Source organism: Palaemon carinicauda, chromosome 45 (genome assembly GCF_036898095.1).
Source record: "Palaemon carinicauda isolate YSFRI2023 chromosome 45, ASM3689809v2, whole genome shotgun sequence".
Classification (NCBI taxonomy): Eukaryota; Metazoa; Arthropoda; class Malacostraca; order Decapoda; family Palaemonidae; genus Palaemon; species Palaemon carinicauda.
The window spans coordinates 25,052,232-25,069,545 of record NC_090769.1 but is presented as its reverse complement, the minus strand read 5'-3'; the positions used below and the strand labels follow the sequence as shown (position 1 = coordinate 25,069,545).

Genomic DNA, 17,314 nt, shown 5'->3' with positions numbered 1-17,314 from the left:
AACAGGATAGAATTGTCCAGGGAGATCTGAATGTAAAGGATGGTCAGAGTTATGAAAAATATTATGCAACATGCATAATGAACTAATTGAACGACAGTGCCTAAGATTAATATCTAGATCAGGAATAAGAAATTTAATAGACCGTAAGTTTGTCCAACAAATTAAGATGAGAATCAGCAGCTGAAGACCAGACAATACTCTAAACAAGGTAGAATGAAAGAATTAAAACACTTCTTCAGTATAGATTGATCACCGAAAATCTTGAAAGACTTTAAAGAATTATTCACTTCTGAAAAGCATATGTTGATATCCTGATCCAGTTTCATGGTTGTCAGTGTAGAGACTTATAGTTTTTAATATTCTTTTAAATCAAAACTTAGACAATTCCAGGGATTTCAATTATTATTCAATTTGTAATTTTCATTATTGGAATTAGTAGCCCAGTGTGATATGTTCTCTCTAGCTCTGCCTCCCCCACACAACTAGCAGACACCCTGTTGTATGTTATTGTCATCAATTATCTCGTGCTGTGCAGTGTAGGCATTACTTACGGATATTTGCAGCATTCCTTTAGCTACTAGCACTTGCTTTTTATCCATTTAATTTACCTCTCTTCCTGGTTCTTTCCATCTATTTTTATATCTAACCTCTTCTAACTTTTTCTCCAAGGTTTTTCCCCAGTTGTATTTGGGTGCTGAATTGCCTAATAGACACAACTGTTCATAGTCTTCTTCCTATGACAAATGCTGTTTGTGGCCTCTTCAGTGAAGAGTGCTCTCCTAGAAGAAAAGGGCTAAAAAGGATTCTTCCGTTAACATTGTAAACTCAAAATTTTATGCCAAAAAATCTTTATACAGAAGCTCTCTCTTATTTTTGAGGGAAACCCAACTCACTTTGTGTCCTACTGGGTCTTCTTGGGTTTGGTCCTTGGGTAGTACTTGTGGGAAGTAAGACCTCTGGTTTGTGCTCTGAGCTTCCTTCAGAAAGGATGGGAATATCACCTTCCCCTATTGAAGGGAATATGGGAAGTAAGACCTCTGTTTGTGCTCTGAGCTTCCTTCAGAAAGGACGGGAATATCACCTTCCCCTATTGAAGGGAATATGGGAAGTAAGACCTCTGTTTGTGCTCTGAGCTTCCTTCAGAAAGGACGGGAATATCACCTTCCCCTATTGAAGGGAATATGGGAAGTAAGACCTCTGTTTGTGCTCTGAGCTTCCTTCAGAAAGGACGGGAATATGGGAAGTAAGACCTCTGTTTGTGCTCTGAGCTTCCTTCAGAAAGGACGGGAATATCACCTTCCCCTATTGAAGGGAATATGGGAAGTAAGACCTCTGTTTGTGCTCTGAGCTTCCTTCAGAAAGGACGGGAATATCACCTTCCCCTATTGAAGGGAATATGGGAAGTAAGACCTCTGTTTGTGCTCTGAGCTTCCTTCAGAAAGGATGGGAATATGGGAAGTAAGACCTCTGTTTGTGCTCTGAGCTTCCTTCAGAAAGGACGGGAATATCACCTTCCCCTATTGAAGGGAATATGGGAAGTAAGACCTCTGTTTGTGCTCTGAGCTTCCTTCAGAAAGGACAGGAATATGGGAAGTAAGACCTCTGTTTGTGCTCTGAGCTTCCTTCAGAAAGGATGGGAATATCACCTTCCCCTATTGAAGGGAATACTCCTCTGCCAATTTCTTAAAGTGCACCTTTAGTAGTTTAGACTGATGACAACATTGACGACCTATACCTTAGAAGATTGTGGCCTTCTTTAGGCATCACTGGTACTCAGTCCTCGGATAAGCTTAAGGAGATCTTTGCTCCAGTAACTCCTCTGTTGATGACCCTGTCTCTAGTGACAGCTGTGACTGGGTCAGATGATAATCCAGTGAATATGGGAAGTAAGACCTCTGTGCTCTGAGCTTCCTTCAGAAAGGACGGGAATATCACCTTCCCCTATTGAAGGGAATATGGGAAGTAAGACCTCTGTTTGTGCTCTGAGCTTCCTTCAGAAAGGACGGGAATATGGGAAGTAAGACCTCTGTTTGTGCTCCGAGCTTCCTTCAGAAAGGACGGGAATATCACCTTCCCCTATTGAAGGGAATATGGGAAGTAAGACCTCTGTTTGTGCTCTGAGCTTCCTTCAGAAAGGACGGGAATATGGGAAGTAAGACCTCTGTTTGTGCTCTGAGCTTCCTTCAGAAAGGATGGGAATATCACCTTCCCCTATTGAAGGGAATACTCCTCCGCCAATTTCTTAAAGTGCACCTTTAGTAGTTTAGACTGATGACAACATTGACGACCTATACCTTAGAAGATTGTGGCCTTCTTTAGGCATCACTGGTACTCAGTCCTCGGATAAGCTTAAGGAGATCTTTGCTCCAGTAACTCCTCTGTTGATGACCCTGTCTCTAGTGACAGCTGTGACTGGGTCAGATGATAATCCAGTGATCGCTGACATGGAGGATGGGGTTTGTATTTTTGTATAAACAAAATTCACATTTTTAAAGTACAGTATTTTGTATTTTTCCTAACTATAAAAAACAAATCCTTTGAGTTATCACCCTGCAAGTTCCTTGCCTAAAGGTCAAAAGAGCTAGTCTTGCTGACTTGACAGTTGGGTGAAGCTTTCCATGTAGTTATACTATGACTACTTCGTTGAATTTTAATGGCTGTTCCAGTTTCAGTGTATTCATGCTCCGTTTAAAGGACTCAGGTTTGTGTAGCTAGGAAAATATAAAATACTGTAGTGTACTGTAAAAAATGTGGGATTTTTTTTTTACTTCTCCACCATTCTCTTTGTCTTTCGAAATACCTATCCAATTTCCAGAACTTGATCTTTGCCCAGTGAAAGTGCTAAGTCTGCATTTATTGGCAATTTTTGTACCTATTTTGATATTTCTTTCAATGCAGGTATTACTATCCTTTGAATCGTCAAATTGTTTTTCTTTCCATAACGAGTAATTGTCAAGTAGTAAGGGCTAATACCTGAATCAACAGTAGAATTCTAGATGGTTTGTCTACTTCCATAGCGACAGTTAATCTTGGGTAAAATTAATGCTTTATGTAAAGAAAAGGAATTTCAGAAATTCAAATAATTTCTTAACCTTCCAATGAAAATACAAATTTTCATTAAAGACAGGAAGTGCATTCTGTAGGGTATGCTGTCAACTTGGGAATATTTGTAATCTATTTTGGCATTTTCAGGCTCACCAACTGAAACGGAAAATACAAGGCTCTTCAAAAAAGACCAATCTCTCTTGCTGACGTGTGATTACAATGCTACTAATGTTGAAACTACTTGGTGAGTTATATTTATTTGTGTTTGATTTAAATTGTTTTTTCTATATTAATCTTACCCGGTGATCATGTAGCTGCAACTCTGTTGCCCGACAGAAAAAACCTACGGTCGGGATACGCCAGCGATCGCTATACAGGTGGGGGTGTACAACAACAGCGCCATCTGTCGAGTAGGTACTCAGGTACTTCTTGTCAACAAGAACCAATTTTCTCTCTGTCGTGCCACCGGCAAGACCTACTTGATACGCTGTTGTTTCTGGAGTTGATTTTCACGCTTTTTGGTGATGTATTCTCTCTAGATATTAGCTTTCGCTGTACAGGAGTTATTATCATTACCTTATCAAGCTTTTTTGATTAGATTTGGATTATTTGTTGATGACTTGGATAGATTTTGGATTTCCCCCTTTGACTGATTCAAGATGTCTGACCATACTCAAGTCCCCAAGTACAGGCAGTGTAGCACTAGGGACTGTTCTAGGCGTCTTCCGAAGGCCTCTATAGATCCTCACACCGTTTGTTCCAATTGTAGGGGTAAATCCTGTCAATTGGAAGATCGATGTGAGGAATGCGCTGGGCTTTCGGAATTCGATTTTAATGAATTCCTTAAGAATGCACGTAGGCTAGAGAAGGATAGGATCAGGAGGAGTTCGTCTCGCTCTTTTGATTTTTCCTCTCCCCATGCCCCTCAACCTATTCCTTCCCCTGTAGTGGTGACTCCCGACCCTTCTACTAGCTCTCAGCAACCCTCGATGGCGGACATGATGCGTGCCATTCAGGCTCTTGGTGACAGAGTGGAGTCATTAGCGAATGACCGCAATCAACTCTTGGCCGATGTCAAAGAGTTGAAGGAGAAAAGTGCAGTGGGAAGTGTAGTGAGTGCAAGTGCTGTGAAAAGTGTCAGTGTCAGTGTTACGCATGAGGGTGCATCTGTTCGTGCCAGTCGTCCTCCCAGTCCGGGACCTCTTGCAAGCTCCCAAGCCCAGGGGAGAAGCAATGTCGAAGGACCAAAGGGTTCGACAGGCCTTGATCAGTGTACAGATGTACCCTCAGTGGTTGCAGACGTATCTTGCAGAGATCGTCCCACCCACAAACAGACGAGTGAGCCCATTCATTCCTCGTCTGTGGAAGAAGTTTCTCGTCAGAAACGCTGGACCAAGGTCTCACGACCTCTCAAGCGCAAGGTCCCTTCCGAGCGAGTCCAACGGCCCAGGTGTAGCCACTGGGTCAGTTCGGACTCGCCGCAGTCTTCCGAAGACTGCACACCTCCCAAGAGAGGTAGAGTGGTTCCGCAGCAGGCAATCACTCCGTCTGTTGCCGCACCAACCGCTGTAGACCCTAAGTGGTCTATGCTGCAGTCTATGCAGACTCAGCTAGCTTCCTTCATGCAGGAGTATCGTGCTGAGAAGGTTGACACTGCACCCGTTAACCCACAACCTGCCACGGTTGTGCGCTCAGCAGACACTGCGGCTGCCTGCTCCCACACTCCGGCTGTGAGAGCTCCCCCACCGTTGCGCAGTCGACCCTGCCAGACGCATGTTGACGTTAGCCGACGTGCGGCACCCTCCGTTGACATGCGTGAGCTACCGCATCAGCAGTGGGAAGGTGCTGTCAAGCTGCCGTGTTTTGACGCAATGCGGCAGTCTCCGCAACCCACGGCAGTCCCCACCACGCACCATCACTCCGCTTTTGTTGTTGCCAGCTCTCAGACTGACCAGCAGCGGCATGATGTTGGATCCAGTGCAGCTACGCATGCACCCGTGCTGCCGGATTCAGCCGTTCAGCTTTCTTCTCCTCCTTTGCCGCTTCCTCCTCAGCATTCGGATGAAGGAGTCTCTGATGACGACGAAGCTGCGCATTTGGACGATCAACACTCCGACATAGAGGAACCCAAGACTACGCCTCCCTCCTTAGACTTTAGGAAAGTCCTTGCCCTGTTTAAGGAGTTGTATCCGGACCAGTTTGTGTCTGCAACCCCGTGCTCACCTCCCTCTGAGTTCGCTTTAGGCATGCAGTCAGCAGCTCCTGCCTTCACGAAGCTCGTACTCGCACGCTCATCCAAGAGAGCTTTAAGGGTACTGGGAGAGTGGTTGCAGTCCAAGAAGCAACTTGGGAAGACATCCTTCATCTTTCCACCGACCAAGCTTGCTTCCAAATCTAGCGTCTGGTATGCCACGGGAGAAGATCTCGGCTTGGGAGTTCCTGCCTCTGCCCAGGGCGACTTCTCAAGTCTGGTAGACTCTCCCCGCAGACTGGCTATGAGACGCTCCAAGATTTGCTGGACCTTTTCGGACATGGACCATCTTTTGAAGGGAGTTTTTCGTGCATTTGAGATCTTCAACTTCCTGGACTGGTGTTTGGGAGCGTTAAGCAGAAAGACCTCCCCTTCGGATAAGGACTCTGCCATGCTCATCATGTCATGCATGGACAAAGCCATTCGGGATGGGTCTGGCGAGCTTGCGGCTTCGTTCGTGTCTGGAGTTCTTAAGAAGCGAGATCACCTTTGCTCCTTCTTGTCGGTGGGGATCACACCATGTCAGAAGTCAGAGTTGATGTTTGCTCCGCTTTCCAAGTGTCTCTTTCCTGAAGAGCTGATCAAGGGGATTGCCGCCTCGTTGATCCAGAAGGATACCCATGACCTGGTGGCGTCATCCGCACGTAAAGTCACAGCTTTACCTTCCGTGCCTAGACCTAGGATGGACACACCAGCGTCTAGGTTCATTCCGCCCTTTCGTGGCAGAACCTCCAGCAGAGGAGGTACCCGTGCCGATAGTCAACGTGGCAAAAAGAAGAAGGGTTCCAAGTCCTCAAAAGGCAGAGTCTGACTGCCAACCTCTCCAGACAGCAGTGGGAGCCAGGCTCAAGAACTACTGGCAGGCCTGGGAGAACAGGGGTGCAGACGCTCAGTCTGTGAAGTTGCTCAGAGAGGGGTACAGGATTCCATTCTTGCGCAAGCCCCCTCTAGCAACTACTCCCATCGACCTCTCTCCCAGGTACAGAGAGGAGGACAAGAGGCTAGCTTTACAGCAAGAGGTGTCTCTCTTGCTACAAAAGGGAGCGGTAGTCATAGTCCGGGACCATCAATCCCCGGGCTTCTACAACCGTCTCTTCTTAGTAGCGAAGAAGACAGGAGGGTGGAGACCGGTGCTGGACGTCAGTGCTCTAAATGTCTTTGTCACCAAGCAGACATTTGTGTGATATACCTCCAAATGTCTGTATTTGTTTGTTTACTAGATATGTAATGGGTTGTTCGTAAATTATATTGTAATGGTAATTGGTTTCTAATGTAAATAAACAAGTGAGAGTTTTGTAAATACTTTTCTTCTGTATGTATGTAACAAATATTGTTAGTCTCTGTTTAGCCGTCAATTTGTATAGTAACCTCTTATTAAAGAGACCTATCGTTGTTCGTGTTTCTTTGCCAGCCTACAAGAGATTAAACATGGCGCAGTGAGTAGGATCTGTTCTACTGGTGGAATGATCGTAGTCAGAAGTGATTCAGAATTTAGGATTTGATTGACACGATGGAAGGGCAACTAGAACAATTGACGGAGCTGCTGGCGAAGCAAGCGGATATGGCTCAGAAGAGGGAAGAACGTTTAGCCATGATGTTAGAAACTATGATGAGTGTTCAAAATGGAAATGTTAATGAAAATCGTCAACGAAGTGGAGGTGCTGAAATTTCGCAAAATGATGCACAGTGCCGGTATAAAATTCCTCATAGTGCCACACCTGCACCTCACCTGTCATCGTCAGTCTCTTTGAAGGAGTTCGATGCTTGGCGGCATAAATTTGAAGGTTATGCAATGCTGACTGGAATTAAATCATTAACGCCTGCTGAGCAAAGGTCGGTTCTCGCTTCTGTTTTAGATGAAGACTGGACACGAACATTGCGATATGGGCTCTCTTTTCCGGCTGATGCAGATCTTGAAACTATACTTAATGCCATGGAAAGTCACTTACGAGGTCAACGGAATGTAATCGTCGACAGGAGAGAATTTTACCTCAGAAAACAAGAAACTGGTGAGAGTTTCGACGATTTCCTTTGTGGTATCCGGGAAATTGCAGCATTCTGCGATTTTTGTTCATCGTGTATGGACAATAGATTGAGAGACCGTATTGTTGTTGGCACTCGTGATGAACAAGCTCTAAAACGTATGCTTGAAGAGAAGGACCTGAATCTGGAGAAGGCTGTAGATATTTGTCGAGCTTCTGAGAGTGCTAATGAGAATAGTGCTACAATACGAGGAATGATCCCAGACAATATATCAAAAGTTTCACGGTACAAAAGGGACTACAAGAAAGCACCCAACAGTTTATATAAAAAGGAAAGATGCTTTAGATGTGGAAGAGATAGACATTCTGACATGAATGTTTGTAAGGCAAGGGACAAAAAGTGTTCCCAATGCGGAAAGATTGGACATTTTGCTGCTGTGTGTAGGTCAACAGGGAAGGAAACTTCTTCTTTGCTGAAAAAGAGTAAAGATTCAAAGCTAAAATCAACTGGTAGTAAACTTAACAGAGATGTACATAGGATCGTAAGTGATGTATATGTTAACAGTGCCATTTCTCAAGCAACCCCGAAAGTTCAGATTCACATGACTCATCCTGCAGGGAACTCGTCTATACTATGGACACCGGATTCGGGAGCAGAAGCTACAGTCATGGGGCTCAATGTAGCGAGATCTCTTGGCATATATCCCTATATGCTCGAACCTTCTAAAATTGGAAAGCTTTGTTCTGCTGGTTACCAGACCCTTAATTGTGTAGGAGCTTTCACTTCACACCTTTCACTTGGTGATCGACAAACTAAAGCTGAAATAACTGTGGTGAAAGAAGTAAAGGGAGCTTTATTGAGCTGGTTTGATTCTATTGCTTTAGGAATTCTACCGGAGGATTTTCCTGCTCAAATTAATTCTCTTCCCGTACGATTGTCTGTAAATCCAGGTGAAGAAAAGCGCTTAAAGGACTACAAAGAGAAAGAAGACTCTACTTGTAGGGAAGTTCATTCTCCTGTTGCACTTCCAAGGTGGCCTTATGAACGTGATCCAACTGGAGAAGAAAGGGCAGAGCATGCTGCAGCTTTGGTATCAGCATTTCCTCGGGTATTTGGTGCCACAAAAATACTGAGGAAGATGCATGGAGGTCCTATGCATATAAAGTTGTCCGAAAATGCAAGACCATTTGCTGTGACAGCCCCGCGCACTATACCATACAGCTGGAGGTCTGAAATAAAGGATCAGCTTGATGAACTTTTGGAGAAGGATGTTATCTGTAAGGTTGAGCATCCAACAGAATGGTGTCATCCTATAGTGCCTGTTGCTAAAAAGCCAAATGGAGTAAGATTGTGTGTTGATCTCACTAAGCTCAATAGGTATGTATGTAGACCCACTTATCCTGTACGATCACCACATGATGCAGTAGCTTCGATAAGCACCGGAGCGATGTGGTTCTCTACACTAGATGCAAAAATGGGATATTTCCAAATCAAAATTGCAGAAGAAGACCAGGATCTCACATGTTTTATCACCCCATGGGGTCGCTATAAATTCAAGAGAGCAGTAATGGGACTTATTTCTTCAGGAGATGAATACAATCGAAGAGGAGACCAAGCTCTTGGTGGTATACCACAAACTGTGAAGATAGTTGATGATGTTCTTGCGTATGATTATTCTTATAAGGATCACCTAGCCCATATTATTTCTATCTTGCAAAGATGTGATGAATATGGGATAACACTTAATGATAAGAAAATTTGCTTTGCAAAACGTGTTGTTGATTTTTGTGGATATAAAATCTCAAGTCGTGGCTACACAGTTGATTCTCGCAAAGTGATGGCTATTGCAGACTTTCCTGTGCCACAAAATATAACAGATCTTCGATCTTTTATGGGACTTGTTAATCAGCTTGGAAGTTTTTCTTCAGTGATTGCACGTGAAGCACAACCACTCAGAGATTTACTGAAGCAGCGTAATGAATGGTGTTGGACTGCACAACATGATTTGTCATTTAGGAGAGTGAAGGAAGCACTTACTGCACCCCCTGTACTTGCACATTTTGATGCAACTTTGCCAGCCATGTTGCAGACAGATGCGTCACGACTGCATGGTCTGGGATTTGCTTTACTTCAAAAGCATGGAACGGACTGGAAACTAACGCAATGTGGCTCAAGATTCCTTTCAGATGTTGAAACAAGATATTCTGTAATAGAGCTGGAAATGACAGCCGTATTATGGTCAATAAAGAAATGTCATACTTACTTGGCTGGATTACCTCATTTTGATGTTGTGATAGATCATAGACCATTGATACCAATTCTTAACAGTAAATCACTTGGTGAAATTGAAAACCCAAGACTTCAACGCATGAGAGAGAAACTAAGTAATTTTAGTTTTACTGTTCACTGGCAGAAAGGAAGTGCTCATTGTATTCCGGATGCTTTATCACGGGCACCAGTTCAGGATCCTACAGAAGAAAATTGTTTGAAAGACGATGGATCCACTGATCCTTTGCATGTTGCAATGGTGAATGCCCTCGATATGCATGAAGATGGCGTACTTCTAACACCTCTAAAGGACAAAACACTGGAAAAGATACGTGCTGCTGCTGAACAGGATGCAGAATACAATTCTCTTCGGGAGATTATAATGAAAGGTTTTCCTGAACACTGCCATAATTTGGAAGTAGAACTCAGACCTTTCTGGAATATACGTGATATGCTTGCTGTAGATGATGACCTAATTGTTTATGGAGCAAGACTTCTTATACCCAAGAGACTTCGACGTGAAACCCTTGAATGTCTTCATGATGGTCATCAGGGAATTGACCGCACTAAAAGGAGGGCGCGGCAAACTGTTTATTGGCCTAAAATTGACAGAGATATTGAGAATATAGTTTCTTCTTGTATCAAATGCCGTTCTCTTCTACCAAATCAAAGGAACGAACCTTTATGGCAAGAAGAAGATCAACCAAGTAGAGTTTTTGAATCTGTATCTGCAGATTATTTTCATGCCATGGGTCGAACTTATCTTGTTTATGTTGATAGGTTGTCTGGGTGGCCTTGTATATCTTCCTGCCAGGGTATAGCTTCTGCAGCTAATCTAATCCGATCATTGAGGGCTATATTTTCAGATACTGGTGTTCCTGTGTTGTTGAAGACTGATGGAGGACCACAGTTTGCTGCATCAGCTTTGAGACGTTTTTTATCTCGTTGGGGAGTAGAACATCGCATTACTTTGCCATATAATCCGAAGGCAAATGGACATGCAGAAGCATCTGTGAAAATTATCAAGAAGCTGATAATGACTACTACTAAGAATGGGAATCTGGATGCGGATGAATTCGCCCGTGGAATGTTAGAGCTTAGGAACACACCTCGTGCTGATGGCAGATCACCAGCCCAAGTTTTATTTGGTCATCCCCTCAGGTCTTTTATTCCAACACATCGTCGCTCATTTGCCAAAGAGTGGCAAAGGAAGGCAGAGGAATGTGATGTTAAGGCAGAGTACTTGCGAAGTCAGGCGAAGCAACGGTACGACAGTACTGCCAGACCCCTTTCTCACTTGAAAATGGGTAGTTATGTTGATGTTCAAGATCACAACACAAAACTTTGGAATCGTCCAGGTGTTGTTGTTGGCATTGGATCCAGGCGAGATTATCTTATAAAGATGGGCAGTGGACGTATTTTGTGGAGAAACCGGAAGTTCCTGAGACCGCATCGACCTTTTCTACCAATATATGGATCAAGCCTTGATGCAACTAACACTCCCAATAAACCAAAGGATGGGGAGAGGTCGCAAGATAATTCTACTGCTGAGGTTATTGAACAACCAGTTTCGCCTACACCAGCTCCACGTCGTAGTTTGCGGCATAAGAAAGAACCTGATCGCCTACAAGTAAAATGGAACAAAAATACATATGAATAAGAAGGATCTTCAGACGCTAGGAGTTATATATTACCCTAGACGTCTTAGGGGGAGGTGTGTGATATACCTCCAAATGTCTGTATTTGTTTGTTTACTAGATATGTAATGGGTTGTTCGTAAATTATATTGTAATGGTAATTGGTTTCTAATGTAAATAAACAAGTGAGAGTTTTGTAAATACTTTTCTTCTGTATGTATGTAACAAATATTGTTAGTCTCTGTTTAGCCGTCAATTTGTATAGTAACCTCTTATTAAAGAGACCTATCGTTGTTCGTGTTTCTTTGCCAGCCTACAAGAGATTAAACAACGTTCACCATGGAGACGACGAAGTCGTTGCTAGCATCGGTCAGGAAGGAAGACTGGATGGTCTCGTTGGACCTAAAGGACGCGTACTTTCATGTCCCCGTCCATCCAGACTCCCAACCTTTCTAACGTCTTTGGGAAGGTCGTTTACCAGTTCCAAGCCCTGTGCTTTGGCCTAAGCACGGCACCTGTAGTGTTTACCAAACTGATGAGGAATATTGCCAAATTCCTGCATTTGGCAGACATCAGAGCCTCCCTCTATTTGGACGACTGGCTTTTAAGAGCTCCGTCAAGTCGTCGCTGTCTGGAGAATCTCAAATGGACTATGGATCTGACCAAGGAATTGGGTCTCCTGGTCAATATAGAAAAGTCCCAACTCGTCCCATCCCAAACTATAGTCTATCTAGGTATGGAGATTCAGAGTCGAGCTTTTCGGGCTTTTCCGTCGGCCCCCAGAATCAGTCAAGCCCAAGAATGCATCCAGAGCATGCTGAAAAGGAACCGATGTTCAGTCAGACAGTGGATGAGTCTAATAGGGACGCTTTCATCGCTGGACCAGTTCATCGCGTTAGGGAGACTCCACCTCCGACCCCTTCAGTATCACCTAGCTGCTCACTGGAGAAAGGAAATGACGCTAGAAGCGGTCTCAGTTCCTATATCCGAAGAGATGAAGTCTGCACTGACTTGGTGGAAGAACAGCATTCTTCTCAAGGAAGGTCTACCACTAGCTGTTCAGACCCCCGACCACCTTCTCTTCTCGGACGCATCGGACACGGGCTGGGGTGCGACACTGGACGGTCGGGAATGCTCGGGCACGTGGAATCCGGATCAAAGAGCACTACACATCAACTGCAAGGAGCTACTGGCAGTTCATCTGGCCTTGAGAAGCTTCAAGTCCCTCCTTCTAGGCAAGGTGGTGGAGGTGAACTCCGACAACACTACAGCCTTGGCGTACATCTCCAAGCAAGGAGGGACTCATTCGAGGAAGTTGTTCGAGATCGCAAGGGACCTCCTCACCTGGTCAAGAGATCGAAAGATATCGCTTGTAACGAGGTTCATTCAAGGCGACATGAATGTCATGGCAGACCGCCTCAGCCGGAAGGGTCAGATCATCCCTACAGAATGGACCCTTCACAAGAATGTTTGCAGCAGACTATGGGCCCTGTGGGGTCAGCCCACCATAGATCTGTTCGCTACCTCGATGACCAAGAGGCTCCCAATTTATTGCTCACCGATTCCGGACCCAGCAGCAGTTCACGTAGATGCCTTTCTTCTGGATTGGTCCCATCTAGACCTGTATGCGTTCCCCCCGTTCAAGATTGTCAACAAGGTTCTGCAGAAGTTCGCCTCTCACGAAGGGACACGGTTGACGTTGGTTGCTCCCCTCTGGCCCGCGAGAGAATGGTTCACCAAGGTACTGCAATGGCTAGTAGACGTTCCCAGGACTCTTCCTCTAAGAGTGGACCTTCTGCGTCAGCCGCACGTAAAGAAGGTACACCCAAGCCTCCACGCTCTTCGTCTGACTGCCTTCAGACTATCGAAAGACTCTCAAGAGCTAGAGGCTTTTCGAAGGAGGCAGCCAGAGCAAGGAGGACATCCACTCTCAAGGTCTACCAGTCAAAATGGGAAGTCTTCCGAAGCTGGTGCAAGGCGAATTCAGTTTCCTCAACCAGTACCTCTGTAACGCAGATAGCTGACTTCCTTTTACACCTAAGGAATGTAAGATCCCTATCAGCTCCTACGATCAAAGGTTACAGAAGCATGTTGGCAGCAGTCTTCCGCCACAGAGGCTTAGATCTTTCCACCAACAAAGATCTACAGGACCTCCTTAAGTCTTTTGAGACCTCAAAGGAGCGTCGGTTAGCCACACCAGGTTGGAACTTAGACGTGGTTTTAAGGTTCCTGATGTCAGCAAGGTTCGAACCGCTTCAATCAGCCTCTTTTAAAGATCTCACTTTGAAGACTCTTTTCCTCGTTTGCTTAGCAACAGCTAAAAGAGTCAGAGAGATACACGCCTTCAGCAGGAACATAGGTTTTACATCTGAAACGGCTACATGTTCCTTACAGCTTGGTTTTTTAGCTAAAAACGAGCTCCCTTCTCGTCCTTGGCCCAAATCGTTCGAGATTCCAAGCCTGTCCAGTTTGGTTGGAAACGAACAAGAGAGAGTACTATGCCCAGTAAGAGCTCTTAAGTACTATTTAAGACGTACAAAGCCATTACGAGGACAATCAGAAGCTTTATGGTGTTCTATTAAGAAACCTTCTTTACCGATGTCGAAGAACGCAGTTTCTTATTACATCAGACTTTTGATTAGAGAAGCCCATTCTCATCTGAATGAGGAAGACCATGCTTTGCTGAAGGTAAGGACACATGAAGTTAGAGCTGTCGCAACTTCAGTGGCCTTCAAACAGAACCGTTCTCTGCAGAGTGTAATGGATGCAACCTATTGGAGAAGCAAGTCAGTGTTCGCATCATTTTACCCTAAAGATGTCCAGTCTCTTTACGAGAACTGCTACACCCTGGGACCATTCGTAGCAGCGAGTGCAGTAGTAGGTGAGGGCTCAACCACTACATTCCCATAATCCCATAACCTTTTTTAATCTTTCTCTTGAAATGCTTTTTATTGTTGTTTTTGGGTTGTACGGAAGGCTAAGAAGCCTTTCGCATCCTGGTTGATTTGGCGGGTGGTCAAATTCTTTCTTGAGAAGCGCCTAGATTAGAGGTTGTGATGAGGTCCTTTAGTATGGGTTGCAGCCCTTCATACTTCAGCACCTAGGAGTCGCTCAGCATCCTAAGAGGATCGCGAGGCTCAGTAAGGAAGACGTACTTAAAAAGGCAGAGTAATGGTTCAAGTCGACTTCCTTACCAGGTACTTATTAATTTTATGTTTGTTATTTTGAATAACTGCTAAAATGAAATACGGGATACTTAGCTTCTAATGTTAACATGTATGCTGGTCTCCACCCACCCCCCTGGGTGTGAATCAGCTACATGATCACCGGGTAAGATTAATATTGAAAAATGTTATTTTCCTTAGTAAAATAAATTTTTGAATATACTTACCCGGTGATCATGAATTTAAGGACTCTCCCTTCCTCCCCATAGAGACCCAGTGGACCGAGGAGAAAATTGGTTCTTGTTGACAAGAAGTACCTGAGTACCTACTCGACAGATGGCGCTGTTGTTGTACACCCCCACCTGTATAGCGATCGCTGGCGTATCCCGACCGTAGGTTTTTTCTGTCGGGTAACAGAGTTGCAGCTACATGATCACCGGGTAAGTATATTCAAAAATTTATTTTACTAAGGAAAATAACATTTTTCCAAGTTGTTTAATATACAGTGTAGATAGGATCAGATTGCAATACCCCTTGATGATGTTTGGGCATGTTTATGCAATGAAAGTAAAACTTAATCATAAGGCACTGCTAATTGCAATCCCCGATATCCTTTTATATTATTCTGAATGTTTATTGTATACTAACTTTTATTTTCATTTTAGGAAGAAGAATGGAACAGAAATTGAACCCAATGACCACTTCCAGATTCACAGTAATTCAACACTGAACATTACATCTCAAACAGAGAGTGACTTGGGAGAATTCAGTTGTCTGATCAAAGGACCTGGTGAAGAAGAAAAGTACTTTTATCTTGTTGGTAAGTGAAAGATGGGTCACACATTTGCACCATGAAAATTGGTTCACTTTTATGTCTGGAGGTTTCTCTTTTATCATATGTATAATGTAGAGTTGTCAGTGGAGGTGAAGAGCCTAACACACTACTTTTAAGGAGGTTCCCCATGGGTTGGTCTAAGCTCTTTCGTTAATTAGGATTTATTATTTGATCCTTAATTTTTCAATATTAATCTTACCCGATAATCATGTAGCTGTCAACTCTGTTGCCGACAGAAATCTACGGTCGGGATACGCCAGCGATCGCTATACAGGTGGGGGTGAACACCACAGCGCCATCTGTGGTCAGGTACTCTAGTACTTCTTGTCAACACCACCTCAATTTTTCCTCTGTCGTGCCTCCGGCTAGACCTACATGGATACGCTGTTGATTCTGGAGTTATTGCTCACGATTTGGTGATGTATTTGCTCTAGAGTTTAGCCTTCGCTATTCAGGAAGCTATATCATTAGCTTAGCAAGTTTTTGGAATTAATTTGATTTAATTTTTTATTTAATTTTGGTACGAAGAGAGTATGAACTCTCTTTCACTTTTAAATGGCCGACCCTTCCCTTAGACGGAAGTGTTGGTGTCGAAGAGAGTATAGACTCTCTTAATTTTGCTTAACAAAGTTATAGATTTATTTTATATCTCTCCGCCTTTTATAGGCCTCTTTGATTAACTTCCTTTTATTATAAACTTATTAAAATTAATTTTTATATTTGTTTATATTCGACCTTTCCTAATAGTAGGCGGTCTTTTCTTGGAACCGAAGTTAATTAACTTTGAGCCCGTCATTTCGTTTTTACCTGTTAACATATTATGCTATTTTAATGTTTTTGAAAGAATTTCTTTGATAGTCTTGTACTGTTTTCAAAGTTGAACTAACGTTTTGTTTTGTCTCTGCAGTTGTTGACGTTCAGAACGTTCAACTTGCGCTCTATCGTTACGATAGAGAGAGAGTCTATCACGGTGTCACGTTGCAGTAAGAGTAAACCGATTCTAGCGTTTTGTTCATTCTTTCTTAGCTTAAATGGTTCTATTCTATAAGGAACTTTTTATTTGGGAAACCTTTCAGTTTTTTTCCTTTAACAATAATATGTTTTAACGATATATATAATTGGGCTCTTCTCTCAGGTGCTAAGTCAAGAGAGAGAGAGAGAGAGATAGAGACGGAGGGAGAGAGAGGAGGATAAACGTTTCGTTCAAGCGGGTAACGTTGTTATCGTTTTTGCTCTTCTCCCTAGTCTCTTTAGGGGAAGAAGGTAAACGTTTCTAGAGTTTTATTCTTGTTCTCAGACTTTATGCGGTGAGAGATTTTAAACGTAGTTTATTTGATCTAGTGTTTAATCTCTTTTCCAGCCACTGAATTATTTATCTTTCATTATGTTTTTCTGTTACATTGTAATACTGTTTTCGCAATTACTAACTTTTAATGAAGGATAGAGTTGCGTGTTTCAGGTACAAACCACTTAAAGTTTCGAGTTCAGTGAAATAAGTGCAAACAGAAAATCAAAAGTGAGAAAGTGATAAGCGCAAAGTGTTACAGTGTTGCGTTCGAGGGTTCGTCTGTTCGTGCCAGTTGTTCGCCTAGTCTGGGACCTCTTACAAGCTCCCAAGCCCAGGGGAGAAGTAATGTCGAAGGACTTATGGGTTCAGCAGGCCTTGATCGACGAACAGACGTTTCCCTCCGTGGTTTCGGGTGTAACCAACTCACGTAGCCGACGTGATCACCCCACCCACACAAAGACGAGAGAGCTCATTTATTCCTCGTCTGCGGAAGAGGTTTCTCGCAGAAACCATGGACCAAATCTTGCAGCTTTTAAGTGCAAGTCGGTCCCTTCCGCGCAAGCCCAACTCCTAGGTGGTGCCATTAGCACTGGGTCAGTTCGGACTTGCTGCAGTACGACAACTGCACACCTCCCAGAGAGGCAAGGTGGTATCGCAACAGACAGTAACTCCGTCTGTTGCCGCACCAGCTGTTTTAGACCCTCAGTCTCAACGGACAGTAGCTCCGTTTGTTGTTGTCTTTCTTAAACTCTAGTGGTCTATGCTGCTGACAATGCAGTCTCAGCTTGCGGTGTTGATGCAGGATTTTCAGGCAGAGAAGGTTAACACACCTCCTCCTGCGAA

At 43.8% G+C, this 17,314-nt stretch overlaps 2 protein-coding genes across 2 annotated transcripts in view; one reads left to right on the top strand and one right to left on the bottom strand.

The window, feature by feature from the left end:
• The window catches only part of LOC137634742 (uncharacterized), a 141,740-nt gene that overhangs the window by 62,959 nt on the left and 61,467 nt on the right, over positions 1-17,314 (bottom strand). The gene's annotated exons all lie outside the window — the stretch shown is intronic.
• Positions 1-17,314, top strand: part of LOC137634763 (basigin-like) — a 47,786-nt gene that overhangs the window by 7,209 nt on the left and 23,263 nt on the right. Inside the window, exons 3-4 of the mRNA XM_068367284.1 lie at positions 3,193-3,289; positions 15,014-15,168. Of these exons, the coding sequence (XP_068223385.1) occupies positions 3,193-3,289; positions 15,014-15,168 (252 nt within the window). The remainder of the gene's footprint in view (positions 1-3,192; positions 3,290-15,013; positions 15,169-17,314) is intronic.